Source organism: Pelobates fuscus, chromosome 3 (genome assembly GCF_036172605.1).
Source record: "Pelobates fuscus isolate aPelFus1 chromosome 3, aPelFus1.pri, whole genome shotgun sequence".
Classification (NCBI taxonomy): Eukaryota; Metazoa; Chordata; class Amphibia; order Anura; family Pelobatidae; genus Pelobates; species Pelobates fuscus.
This window is the reverse complement of record NC_086319.1, coordinates 273,780,689-273,792,518: the sequence shown is the minus strand read 5'-3', so window position 1 is coordinate 273,792,518 and position 11,830 is coordinate 273,780,689. Positions and strand designations below refer to the sequence as shown.

The 11,830-nt window shown below is 38.4% G+C and overlaps 1 protein-coding gene across 1 annotated transcript; it reads left to right on the top strand.

Moving 5' to 3' along the window:
* Window positions 1-3,106: 3,106 nt before the first annotated feature.
* RNF181 (ring finger protein 181) lies at window positions 3,107-10,727 on the top strand. The gene is made up of 6 exons (XM_063445555.1): window positions 3,107-3,257; window positions 6,346-6,446; window positions 6,931-7,064; window positions 7,153-7,268; window positions 9,649-9,723; window positions 9,915-10,727. The coding sequence occupies exons 1-6, from the start codon at window positions 3,126-3,128 to the stop codon at window positions 9,972-9,974; spliced, it is 618 nt and encodes a 205-aa protein (XP_063301625.1). The 5' UTR covers window positions 3,107-3,125; the 3' UTR covers window positions 9,975-10,727.
* Window positions 10,728-11,830: the final 1,103 nt, after the last annotated feature.

Genomic DNA, 11,830 nt, shown 5'->3' with positions numbered 1-11,830 from the left:
AGAAGAACTTCCAAATGATTTATTTGCACCAGGGGATTCCTAACCTGTGTCTGAACATCTATACGTGTGTCAGTGTGTGTATTTGTATGTGGATCTGTGTGTCTGTACATCTGCAGGTGTGGCAGTGTTTGTATCGGAGTGTCTGTACATCTGTATGTGTGTCAATTTGTGTATCTGTATGTGTCAGTATGTGTATCTGTGTGTCTGTACATCTGCATGTGTGTCAGTGTGTGCATCAATGTGTCTGTGTAACTGTATGTGTTTCAGTGTTTACGTCTGTGTATCTCCATGTGTGGCAGTGTTTGTATATGTGTGTCTGTACATCTTGTATGTGTGAACCAGCCCAGCCCGCAACTGCCCCATTGGACTCCAGGGACATCAGCCACGCTGGCCCCAAGGAAGAATCCATTCCAGCTCTCCCAAACGTATGGAGACTGGGTGTATTTATTTTAAAATTAAATAACATATACTTTGTGAGTGTGTTAGTAAATGTGTGTCAGTTTGTCTGAGTGAATGTGTGTTTGTCTGTCATTGAATGTGTGTGTCTGTCAGTGAATGTATGTCAGTCAAAGTGCTTGTTAATCCTAAAGCAAGAGGTACGGCCTTGACATGAAGGGGTGGGGCAAATTTAGATTGGGGAGGGGGGTGCCCGAATTTTGTTATGCCTAGGGGAGCACAAATGCAAAATACACCACTGACCCCCAGAGGTGCCAGGGTTGGGAACCGCTGGAATAAAGGAACACTATAGTTCAAAATACAAAACTGTATTCCTAACACTAGAGTGCCCCTCTGTGACCTCTATATCTTAAGTACCCTTTCTTTCACTTACGGTACATGATTCCAGTGCTGAGCTGCCTTGGCACTGACTCGGTCTCCTCCTCTCACAATGTCATGGCTATAGGGAGAACTAATGTGCATGCACAGTGAGCACCGGTTGTAAATTAGGACTTCCCCATAGAAAAGCACTGAATCAATGCTTTCCTCTGGGGATTTTAAAGAACCTGGACACCCTCGTGCAAACCACGAGGACACCCAGTGTTTCATAGAGTTAACCTCTGTGAAGCGCCTCTAGGAAGACAGCCACTAGAGGTGGATTTAACCCTGTAATGTAATTGTTGCAGTTTCTCAGAAAATATTTTACATTGCAAGATTAAGGGAACAGTGGAACTGCACCCACACCACTTAAAGGGACACTATAGTCACCTGAACAACTTTAGCTTAATGAAGCAGTTTTGGTGTATAGAACATGCCCCTGCAGCCACACTGCTCAATCCTCTGCCATTTAGGAGTTAGATCCCTTTGTTTATGAACCCTAGTCACACCTCCCTGCATGTGACTTGCACAGCCTTCCATAAACACTTCCTGTAAAAAGAGCCCTATTTAGGCTCTCTTTATTGTAAGTTCTGTTTAATTAAGATTTTCTTATCCCCTGCTATGTTAATAGCTTGCTAGACCCTGCAAGAGCCTCCTGTATGTGATTAAAGTTTAATTTAGAGATTGAGATACAATTATTTAAGGTAAATTACATCTGTTTGAAAGTGAAACTAGTTTTTTCTTTCCATGCAGGCTCTGTCAATCACAGCCAGGGGAGGTGTGGCTAGGGCTGCATAAACAGAAACAAAGTGATTTAACTCCTAAATGACAGTGAATTGAGCAGTGAAATTGCAGGGGAATGATCTATACACTAAAACTGCTTTATTTAGCTAAAGTAATTTAGGTGACTATAGTGTTCCTTTAATATTGATAGCTTACTTAGATCTAAAGGTGTTAAATAGTGATGTCCCGAACTGTTCGCCGGCGAACATAGCTTGTTCGTGGCTAACGCGGCGGGCGAACATATGCGATGGTCGGTCCGCCCCTTATTCGTCATCATTGAGTAAACTTTGACCCTGTACCTCACAGTCAGCAGACACATTCCAGCCAATCAGCAGCAGACCCTCCCTCCCAGACCCTCTCACCTCCATGACAAATAGGGGGCGGACCGACCATCGCATATGTTTGCCCGCCGCGTTCGCCAGCGAACAGTTCGGGACATGACTAGTGTTAAACATTCGCTGTATGCCTCTTAAATAGCTGGGGACACCTATAATTATACACTGCTCCAATCTTAAGAGTGGTTTAATATTGTATCCTTATATATAGATAGATTGTTTATCTTACTGCCGCTGGAGTTCAGTTAGAGGAAAAAAAGTGACAATTACTATTTTTTGGAGCGCTCACATATTCGTATTCATTTTTTTATAGATTCTCAAGTCGCTCGATTTAAATGTGACACAGCTTTTTGATGTATATTCGTATACCATTTTATTGTTGATTTTTTAAGATCTTTATTTTTCTAACTCAGTGCCTTACTTTACCTTTTTGTTGTAACCCAAATATGCCATCAAGAGGTGGGACCCTGGGGGCTATAAGGCCCCCTTTTATATTACACCCACCCGCTGTCTGTGTTCCTCACTTTTACTTCACAAGCCCCTTTTCTAGTGACTGGTCAGCAAAAGCTTAAGAAAATATGAAGGGTCAGAATTTAGACATTTTCATTGGATTTTGTCCATCAAAATCCTGTGTTTAGCGAATAGCCCAATAGTCATGAACAGATAGGAACAAATACTTGCAAATGATACTCATTTAGAGCTTGAAATACTCAAATGAATACACACTCATGTAAAGAGTAATATACTGTATACAGACACTCATGCCAGGATAGAGGGACACATGCAAACATACAGGGTTATTCACTAAACTCAGAATGGCCCCGCAAGGCAATTTGGTATTAAAAAAAACAAAAAACTACACAATTATTTTCTTGGTTAGAAAAAAACATATTGGATTAGCACTGTTTAAAGCATGTCAAACCAGGTTACTTGTTTAACAAAACGACCTCCAGATAGAGAATAGTCATTTTCTGGATAAGTAACTGAATTCCAAGGTCAGGTACAGACTGCACTACAGAGAGCACTGCATAGAATACTGCAGAACGTTCGCTTTATGGAACCTTTCCTGGACTTTATGGTAGAACATCTGTGATTGGTTATTACGACCGGCACATGTCTACACGCCACCAATAACTATCTGAGTTTTACTTCCTTGTTGAATGATCAAGAACTCGTTATTGATTGGTTACCAGCATGGACTTCTGCTGTTTTCATTGGCTGACTTGTTCCAGAGTGAGTCATGTGATGACACTGCTGTTTCAGAGTTACAGAGCTGGACTGACTTCCTGGATTTCACTGCCTACTATTCACTTACAAGGTGCTCAGGTAGGTCTCTGTATAATTCTATATGTTATATTATATATCTACATAACATTCTGGTTAATTACAGCTATACTAATAAGATTTCAGCATGTTTACACACATTAGCAGACCCCATCAGATACACTCATCATACACTGCTGTGTGATACACTTTTACATGTTATACATACACAAGGCCAGTTGGAACAATGTTCCTGTAATTGTTCAATAATAGTTCCTATGTGGGGCAAGAGGCTGGTGATCCAGAGAGAAATTTGGAGCCAAGAAAGATAGGTAGCATGCCTGTATTTGGCTTCTTCACTACACTGCTAACAATTCTCAATGAGTTGTACAAGAACTCCATGAGATGTGTGAATGAAAACACACCACAGAGGCTTATTTGAGCTGCTAATTTGTATTATATATCAATTGCATGTGTTTGTTTTCTTTGGGGTATATCAACTAAACAGATGTAATTTAAAAAAAAATGTACAAGTTATGTTTTCATATAAAACAAAAAGGAAGTAGGGATGCAAAGTGTAAAATGAACACTTCTAAGGTGCAGATATAAAAATATATATACAACCTTATAATGATGAAGTAAGCGATATCTGTATAAAATAAATAAATCGCATATAGTGCATTACAGAACCAAAATATTGTGACACGCAAGATGATTGTATGGAACTCACAAGATTTCAATGTAAAACAGGCCCATCATCCTTAGTCAGGCAGGATTTTCAGCATGTATGGAATAGCAGACTTTTTAAAAGGATCCAAGTAAAACAGCATAAAATCCACACTAAGGTGGTATCAACAGCATCAAAGTAAGTCCCCAAGTGGTGTAATCCGACGCGTTTCGTCTAGGTGACTTCCTCAGGGATTGTGGTTGTTCCGTTCCAGGGGTCGCCATTTAAAACTGCCGCCGGAATTGCCGAAATGTGATGCACCTGTGTGTTTCCGTCTTCATGTGCGTTTCAGCTTTTTTTTCTTTATATATTACTTGTATATTTTTATGTATAAGTTGTATATTATTGTCAATATACCATATGTTTATGCTCCTTGTGATTTCTAATTCTTGTCTCTTAAGTCCACAGAAGTCTTTTTGGGAGTAACAATAATCTCATTGGAGTGTTATTAATTATTAATTTTTTATACTGTCTTTTTTTATATTTTTTTTTATATTGTCTTGCTTTATAATAAAATGTATTCATGATATACAGATGGAAAAAGTGTCCCAATATTACTGGATATATATATATACATTTAGATTTCCATTAGATCTAGATTTTTAGATTTTTATTTTTATTTTTAATTTCATTTACATTTATTTATAGTTATATTTATGTGTTGAAGTATGTACCCTTTCATTTTGGGTCACTTTAAATTTACTATGTAGTAGTCTGTTGTCCGAGGGGTTCTTTTTCTCGCTTATGCGTTCCAGTATGAAACGCATAAGCTTTTTCTTGATCGCTAAACCGGAACCGGAAGTGACGCCGGATACACTCAGTGCGTTCCAAGCTGAAACGCACATGAAGACGGAAACACACAGGTGCATCACATTTCGGCAATTCCGGCGGCAGTTTTAAATGGCGACCCCTGGAACGGAACAACCACAATCCCTGAGGAAGTCACCTAGACGAAACGCGTCGGATTACACCACTTGGGGACTTACTTTGATGCTGTTGATACCACCTTAGTGTGGATTTTATGCTGTTTTACTTGGATCCTTTTAAAAAGTCTGCTATTCCATACATGCTGAAAATCCTGCCTGACTAAGGATGATGGGCCTGTTTTACATTGAAATCTTGTGAGTTCCATACAATCATCTTGCGTGTCACAATATTTTGGTTCTGTAATGCACTATATGCGATTTATTTATTTTATACAGATATAGCTTACTTCATCATTATAAGGTTGTATATATATTTTTATATCTGCACCTTAGAAGTGTTCATTTTACACTTTGCATCCCTACTTCCTTTTTGTTTTATATTATTGTATTGGTGTTTATAGAGGGCACACTGTTTAGTAGGTTTGCTGTTTCCAGCGTTTTTTTAGTGGTTGGGTACCTTTTTGCCTTATCTCTGTTTTAAGTTATGTTTTCAGTTTGTATATTTTGACCGTAAATTTGAATTTTCAATTTAATGAATGACCCAGACCATGTCACTTCACTAAACTCAATACTCTCTTTAGTGAATAACCCTTTAACCCCTTAAGGACACATGACATGTGTGACATGTCATAATTCCCTTTTATTCCAGAAATTTGGTCCTTAACCCCTTAAGGACACATGACATGTATGACATGTCATGATTCCCTTTTATTCCAGAAGTTTGGTCCTTAAGGGGTTAAGGGGTTAAAATAAGAAATTGCTGTGAATTCAGAGTAAATTTAAAATTTAAGGCCAAACTGAAAACAAACCTGGCTTGGAGAATGTATCTAATCCAACTATTTTGTTCTAAACATTGAAATTCACTTAGAATTCCAAGCAGTTCTCACTTTTGTGAATATAAAACTTACAGTGTTCATAAAATAGTAAGGTTCACTTGGCTTAAAAACACTTATTTTGTATTGCCAGGTTAGCATTCACAATATCATTTAGTGGAAACAAAAAATAAACAGCAAAATATATCTTTAAAAAAAAAATATTGTACCAGGAATACATTAAATGTTGGTTAGGCCCTTTTGATTTTAAACCCACAGATGTGCCCAGAATCCAAAGTTAAAATCTCTGAGTGTCTCTCTCTAAGACTTAATGCATAGTTTCATTTTACTGCCTTCACATCTAGGTTCCATGTAGGCATACTGACAAGATGATTTAGGCACACAATTATGACATTGCTCATTTGCCCGTCCAGTGGGCTTTGTCAAAGTGTTAGTCTTCATCATTGCAACTTAGTGTCCAAGCAATATATGAAAGGAATTCAAAGTTCTTAAATTGCCCCCCCAAAAATGGAGCCAAAGGTTCTTACACTGTCAGAAGTTACAATAATTTCTCATAGGACTTAAGAAATATACTCGTCTGTTTGTGTTACTTCACTTTTTTGAGTGGAAGTGGGGCAAGCATCAAAATGCCATGCAAATAATATTAATATTTTTATTATTGCTAGGCACACCATCTATCCATGGCGTCTTACTTTGAAGAACATAACTGTGAACCTACTGTTCCTGAGGAGCAGTATCGTCAGAATGCCCTTCTAGAGTTGGCAAGGTAGTCATGTAACCATTGAGTTTTACTGGTTTGTGGTTCTTTTATAATTGTGTTTGTTTGTTTTTAAGGTAACTGACTTGAACAGTGCTGGATTTGTACATAATGTAAAATTATCTACTTGTACAGGCTCAGTCAGTGCAGGGTCTATACGTAATATGATGTGATTACAGATTATCAGGACATGCTCATTCATTGCTAAGTTGAAAGTAATGTAAGGCAAATTATTAGTCAGGTAGTGCTTGGTTTGCATCTAATGTAATGTCACCTTACTACAGATTATTATGATGGACCCAAGAAGTCATATGCTTTATTTCCTAACTGCTTGATGTTACTGATAATCAGACATGGATAGACCTTACTAGATGTGATATCTAAATGTGATTTTATGATTTTGAACTGATAGGTCCATATAATGTTTAAATGATGTATAAATAAAGGTGACATGGTGTCAGATTTGAATTTAAAGTTTTGTCCTCTTTTCTAGGAGTCTTCTCAGTGGAATGGATATCGATCTTGGGGGTTTGGACCTTACAGAATGGGATCAGCGACTTCCGCCTCCAGCTTCCAAAAAAGTTGTGGAAAATTTGCCAAAAGTTATTGTAAAACCAGAGCAAGCAGGTAGGGGGACACATACTGAATGGTAAAAAATGAAGAACTTGTAGAGTCCCAAGTACTTGATTAAATTGTGTCTTCCTTGCTGCTACAGATGCTGCTCTTAAGTGTCCTGTTTGTCTGTTAGAATTTGAGGAGGGTGAAACAGTCCGCCAATTACCTTGTGAGCATCTCTTTCATTCTGCCTGCATCCTGCCCTGGCTTGGAAAGGTAATCACTCTTGCATCCTTGGCTGACTTGCTGTACTTTTCCATAAAGTGATTCTTTGGGAAGAAACTGTTCTGTCTGCCGCCTTGAGAGGGAATCGTATGAAGAGCAGCTATTGTGGACCTGTCACTTGACCAAATTTTACATCATAACACTCTGCATACTGCATAAAAAATTGCAATAGTGTTTTGATTACCAATATTGGTTAAAAGAAATCGTTAAGGATATATTAATTTGCTTACTACTAGTGGCTTTATTCAGATTTTATTTTATTTTTTACAGCAAATTAAGCTACTCTTGTCAGAATACAGCATTCAATATGACAGAATAGATGACATGCCACTCTCCCTTCATTTTAGCTGAGGCTGTGACATGACAAGTGAGAATTCAAAATTTTAAAGGGACAATATAGTCACCAAAACCACTTTAGCTTAATGAAGCAGTTTTGGTTTATAGATCATGCCCCTGCAGTCTCAATGCCATCTAGGATTGAAATCACTTTGTTTATGCAACCCAAATTCTGTTTAATTTAGAATGTATCTCCTGCACTGCTAATAGCTTGCTAGACCCTGCAGTAGCCTCCTGTATGTAATTAAAGTTTAATTTACAGAGCAGGAGATATAAAAAAAAAAAAAAAAAGTTTTGGGTAAGTTACATCGGACTTAAAAATGAAACCATTTTTGTTTTTATGCAAACTGTGTCAGTCACGGTCAGAGGAGTTTTGGCTAAGGCTGCTAAACCGAAGCATTTAAGTGATTTAACTCCTAAATGGCAGACAATTGAGCAGTGAAACAGAGGCCTGATCTATCCACAAAGACTGTTTCATTAAGCTAAAGTTGTTTTGAGGACTACTGTGTACCTTTTAAGGCCACCGTAGCAAAACTGAAAATGGGTAGCTTAGAGAATTTGACCTTACATTTGAAATTCACTTTGAATTCTCACTTTAGTAAATAACCCTGTTGGTGTTTTTGTTTTACAAAATGTTGCCAGAGAAACTACGATAGCAATTCAGCCTTTGGCTTTTTTTTCGGCCTGATTTTTATTTTATTTTTTTGTCTCGTTAATGCTATTTTTATTTTAGGAGATCATTCATATCCTTATAGATCACGAACTGACAGTCACTATCAGGGTTACTCACATCATGTTATGTGTGAATTGAAAGCAATTCAAAGTGAATTTCAAATTTGACACCATAAAAGTTGAATTGGGTACAAAAATCAAGTCAACTATGTGTTAATTTGGCTATTTTATTAAATTTGTCACTTAACTTTGATTCCTGACAAATCACTTTAGTGAAAAACCATGATAGTGTGTTGTCAATCAATGTTTTATTGAGGTCATGCAAAGCTCAAATAACAAATAAAAGTATATGAGAGTCAAGGCAAATATCGGACCTGTCATATACAATCAGCCATTTTATATTTCGATTCCTGGACAATACTTAATGTCACATAACATGTCTATACCTTACTTTATATAATTAAGGTGTGGTAAAGAGAAGGTAAATTGAGTAGTGCACATTTAACGGTATTAAATATAGCAGCGATATATGCACTGGTAGAGAGATCTAGTGTTAATAATATAAACACCTCTATGTAATATAACTTTGTAGGCGTTTAAGCTCATTGGCATTACAACATATGTTACGATAACAAGGTGACCTGACATAATATTCAGATAGTAAAATAAAACGTAGAGTGAGACATAGATAAAACATTTAAGACACCACTCAGCGTCATGGAAATACATTTCTTGGTAAGCTGTCAGACTCCTTGTTTTTTGGGAGAACAGAGACATCCTAAAACCATATAGGCCTGCTTCTCCCCACTTTTACAAAATCCACCAACCAGCCTCCAGGCAGTCTTACAGGCAATAACACAGCGCTTCCCAGTAGAGATGCTCCAGGCATCTAGACTTGTTCCACTGTTGAAGCTGAATGGTCGCAGATATGGGAGTGTTGGCTTTGGACACTTCCGCCTAACCCGTTGTGCAAACTTGCCACCACGGAGAATGGCAGTGGTACAAGGGGACTGAGCCCTTACGCAGCCGCACTGCAGAAAGTTGGTACTTCTCCTTCAGGACCCTGTCAACTAATTTTTTACCAGAATGTCTGCGGGCGCAGCAGGGTTTTCCTTACTCTGCAGCTGTGCACAGAATGCCTTGCAGATATGATGAAGGTCTTTAAAGAGTGCTCCAGGGGCCTGGTGTGATTGGAGCTGAATATTGTCAGGTAGAGTGTTAACCCTGAGTAGCCACTGGATTGCTGAAGAGGTATTAAAGGACTGAAATAGTTTTCTTGATCACCTTATCTTTCTCTCATTTCCGGTTCACTGGTGCCACTGAAATAGAATATTATACCAATTACATACCTCTTCTCACACAGACCAATTCCTGCCCATTATGCCGAGATGAGTTACCCACTGACAGTCCGGATTATGAAGAATATAAAAAGGACAAGGTTTGTATTGTATATAAATCCTTAATTTCATGTTGTTGTATAGATCAGAAGCAAGACATCTGTGAGTCTTCTTCATTTCATAACTAAAATCACCATTAGACAGCCTTTAGATGAGAATGTTGTGCCATCTCCACAGACCACCAGTGTACAATCTGTGAAACCCTTCCTGTTTTTATTTTGTTCAATTTTAGGCACGAAAGCAGCAACGAGAGCAGAGACTGGAGTATTTGCATGGTGCTATGTACACTTGAGAATAAGATCACACCTCCTCCACCCAGCAATTGCATTTAAATAGTGTCTGAATCTCTTTACAGTTTGACTAGTGGAGCTCAAGACCGGACCTTAAGAAATCAATGAGGAGCAGATACTTTTAATGTCTCTGCTTAAGCAGAAAACTTTTCACATTTTTTAACACATACACTAATGATGGTAATGAAGGATGGGCTGCACATCAGTTTTGTTGGTTGCTAAGAGATCTCGGATAGAAAAGGAAACACAATTTGTTTTGATGTCCCTTTCAATGTTTATTATAATTAGAGCAAAACAATATTTTTGTTTGTACATGTTACATCCAACCTTGGATCTCTAGTAATTATTGGCATGATTTCCCAGAATTCTCTACCAGTTCACAATTCTGGAAAATAAAATCCAAACAGCTGGAGAGCCAAAGTTGGACACTCCTCCATTTGAGTTGCCACTTTTTCCAATTAACTTTGGCTTCCTGTGAATTTTTGCTCCTGTCATATGAAATTAACATGCTGCCCAGATGTACATAGTATAATACTGAACCTGGGTAAATCACAGCATTTCTTATTGATACCTCCCAGTGTCTGTCCATATTAAGTTTTTGGTTTATTACATTAGCCTTCAAAAAACTTATCACTGAAAAGAAAAAAAAGGTTCCACTGTATACTTTTAATTTTCAAATCACTATTCTGTAACCTTTGCTCATCATCTCATACCAACTGCTGCGGAAATTTTAATGCAAATAATGTCAAATGGCTTTTATTCTTTTTAAAGGCGAGACATTATAATAAATCATCAGGTCTGACTTAGGTGTTTAGAAGCTGAAATAAAAGCTTTATTTCATTCAAAGTATCCAAGCCTATAATCCCCTGCAGTTTTTCTAATCTGTGCCATATTTTTTATTCAAGTCACTTTAAATTATTATTTATAAAGCGCTAACAAGTACTGTAGCGCTGTACAATGGGTGGACTAACAGACACGTATTTATAGCCAGACAAGTTGGATGCACAAGAACAGAGGGATTGATGGCCCTGCTCAATGCGCTTACATGCTAGAGGGAGTGGGGTATAGTGATACAAAAGGGTAGGGTAGAAAAGTAGGTTGCTAGGATAGTATTCATTGAAGGCTTAATGTTTTGATGACCGTTTCAGGAGAGCATTCAGGGTGCGGGGAGGGAAAGCTTTTCACAGTTTAATCGATATGCTTTCGTTGCAGCCCTGGAGAAGTCTTTAAGGCGAGCACCAGAGGTAGGAGTATGAACAAATGTTAGACGTAGGTCTCCAGCAGAGCATAGGGGCCTAGATGGGACATATTTGTGTATTAGTGAGGATAAGTAGGTCGGAACAGCATTGTATAGATTTGTAATCCAGTATCAGCCTCTTAAATTGAGTCCTATATCTTACGGGAAGCCAATGTAGGGAATGACAAATGGGGAAGGCGTGGGAGGTGCAGGCGGACAGGAAGATGAGCCTCGCCACCGCATTCATTATAGACTAACGGGGCAAGTTGGGAACACGTAATAACACTGAGAAGCGGAATTACAGTAGTCAAGGCGAGAGAGGACAGCGGCATGGACAAGCACATTTGCCATATCCGGCATTAAAAAAGGGTCAGATACGCGCAATGTTTTTGAGATAGAAGCGGCAGGATTTGGCGATAGATTGAACATGAGGGGTGAAGGAGAAGTCTGAGTCGAAGAGAACACCTAGGCAACGAGCCTTAGCGGTAGAGCGGATGGTAGCACTATTGACTTGGAGGGACACAGACAAGGGAGTAACAACACTTGAGGGAGGGAAGACCAGAAGTTCTGTTTTGGACAGGTTCAGTTTAAGGAAATGAGCAGCCATCCAGTTGGAAATAG

What these genes read in the sequence shown, in the direction of transcription:
- RNF181 (XM_063445555.1), top strand. Translation starts at nt 3,126, where the DNA reads ATGGACTTCTGCTGTTTTCATTGGCTGACTTGTTCCAGAGTGAGTCAT. An exon ending in TTCACTTACAAGGTGCTCAG is followed by an intron (nt 3,258 to 6,345) that starts GTAGGTCTCTGT and finishes TATTATTGCTAG; the next exon opens with GCACACCATCTATCCATGGC. An exon ending in AAGAATATAAAAAGGACAAG is followed by an intron (nt 9,724 to 9,914) that starts GTTTGTATTGTA and finishes GTTCAATTTTAG; the next exon opens with GCACGAAAGCAGCAACGAGA.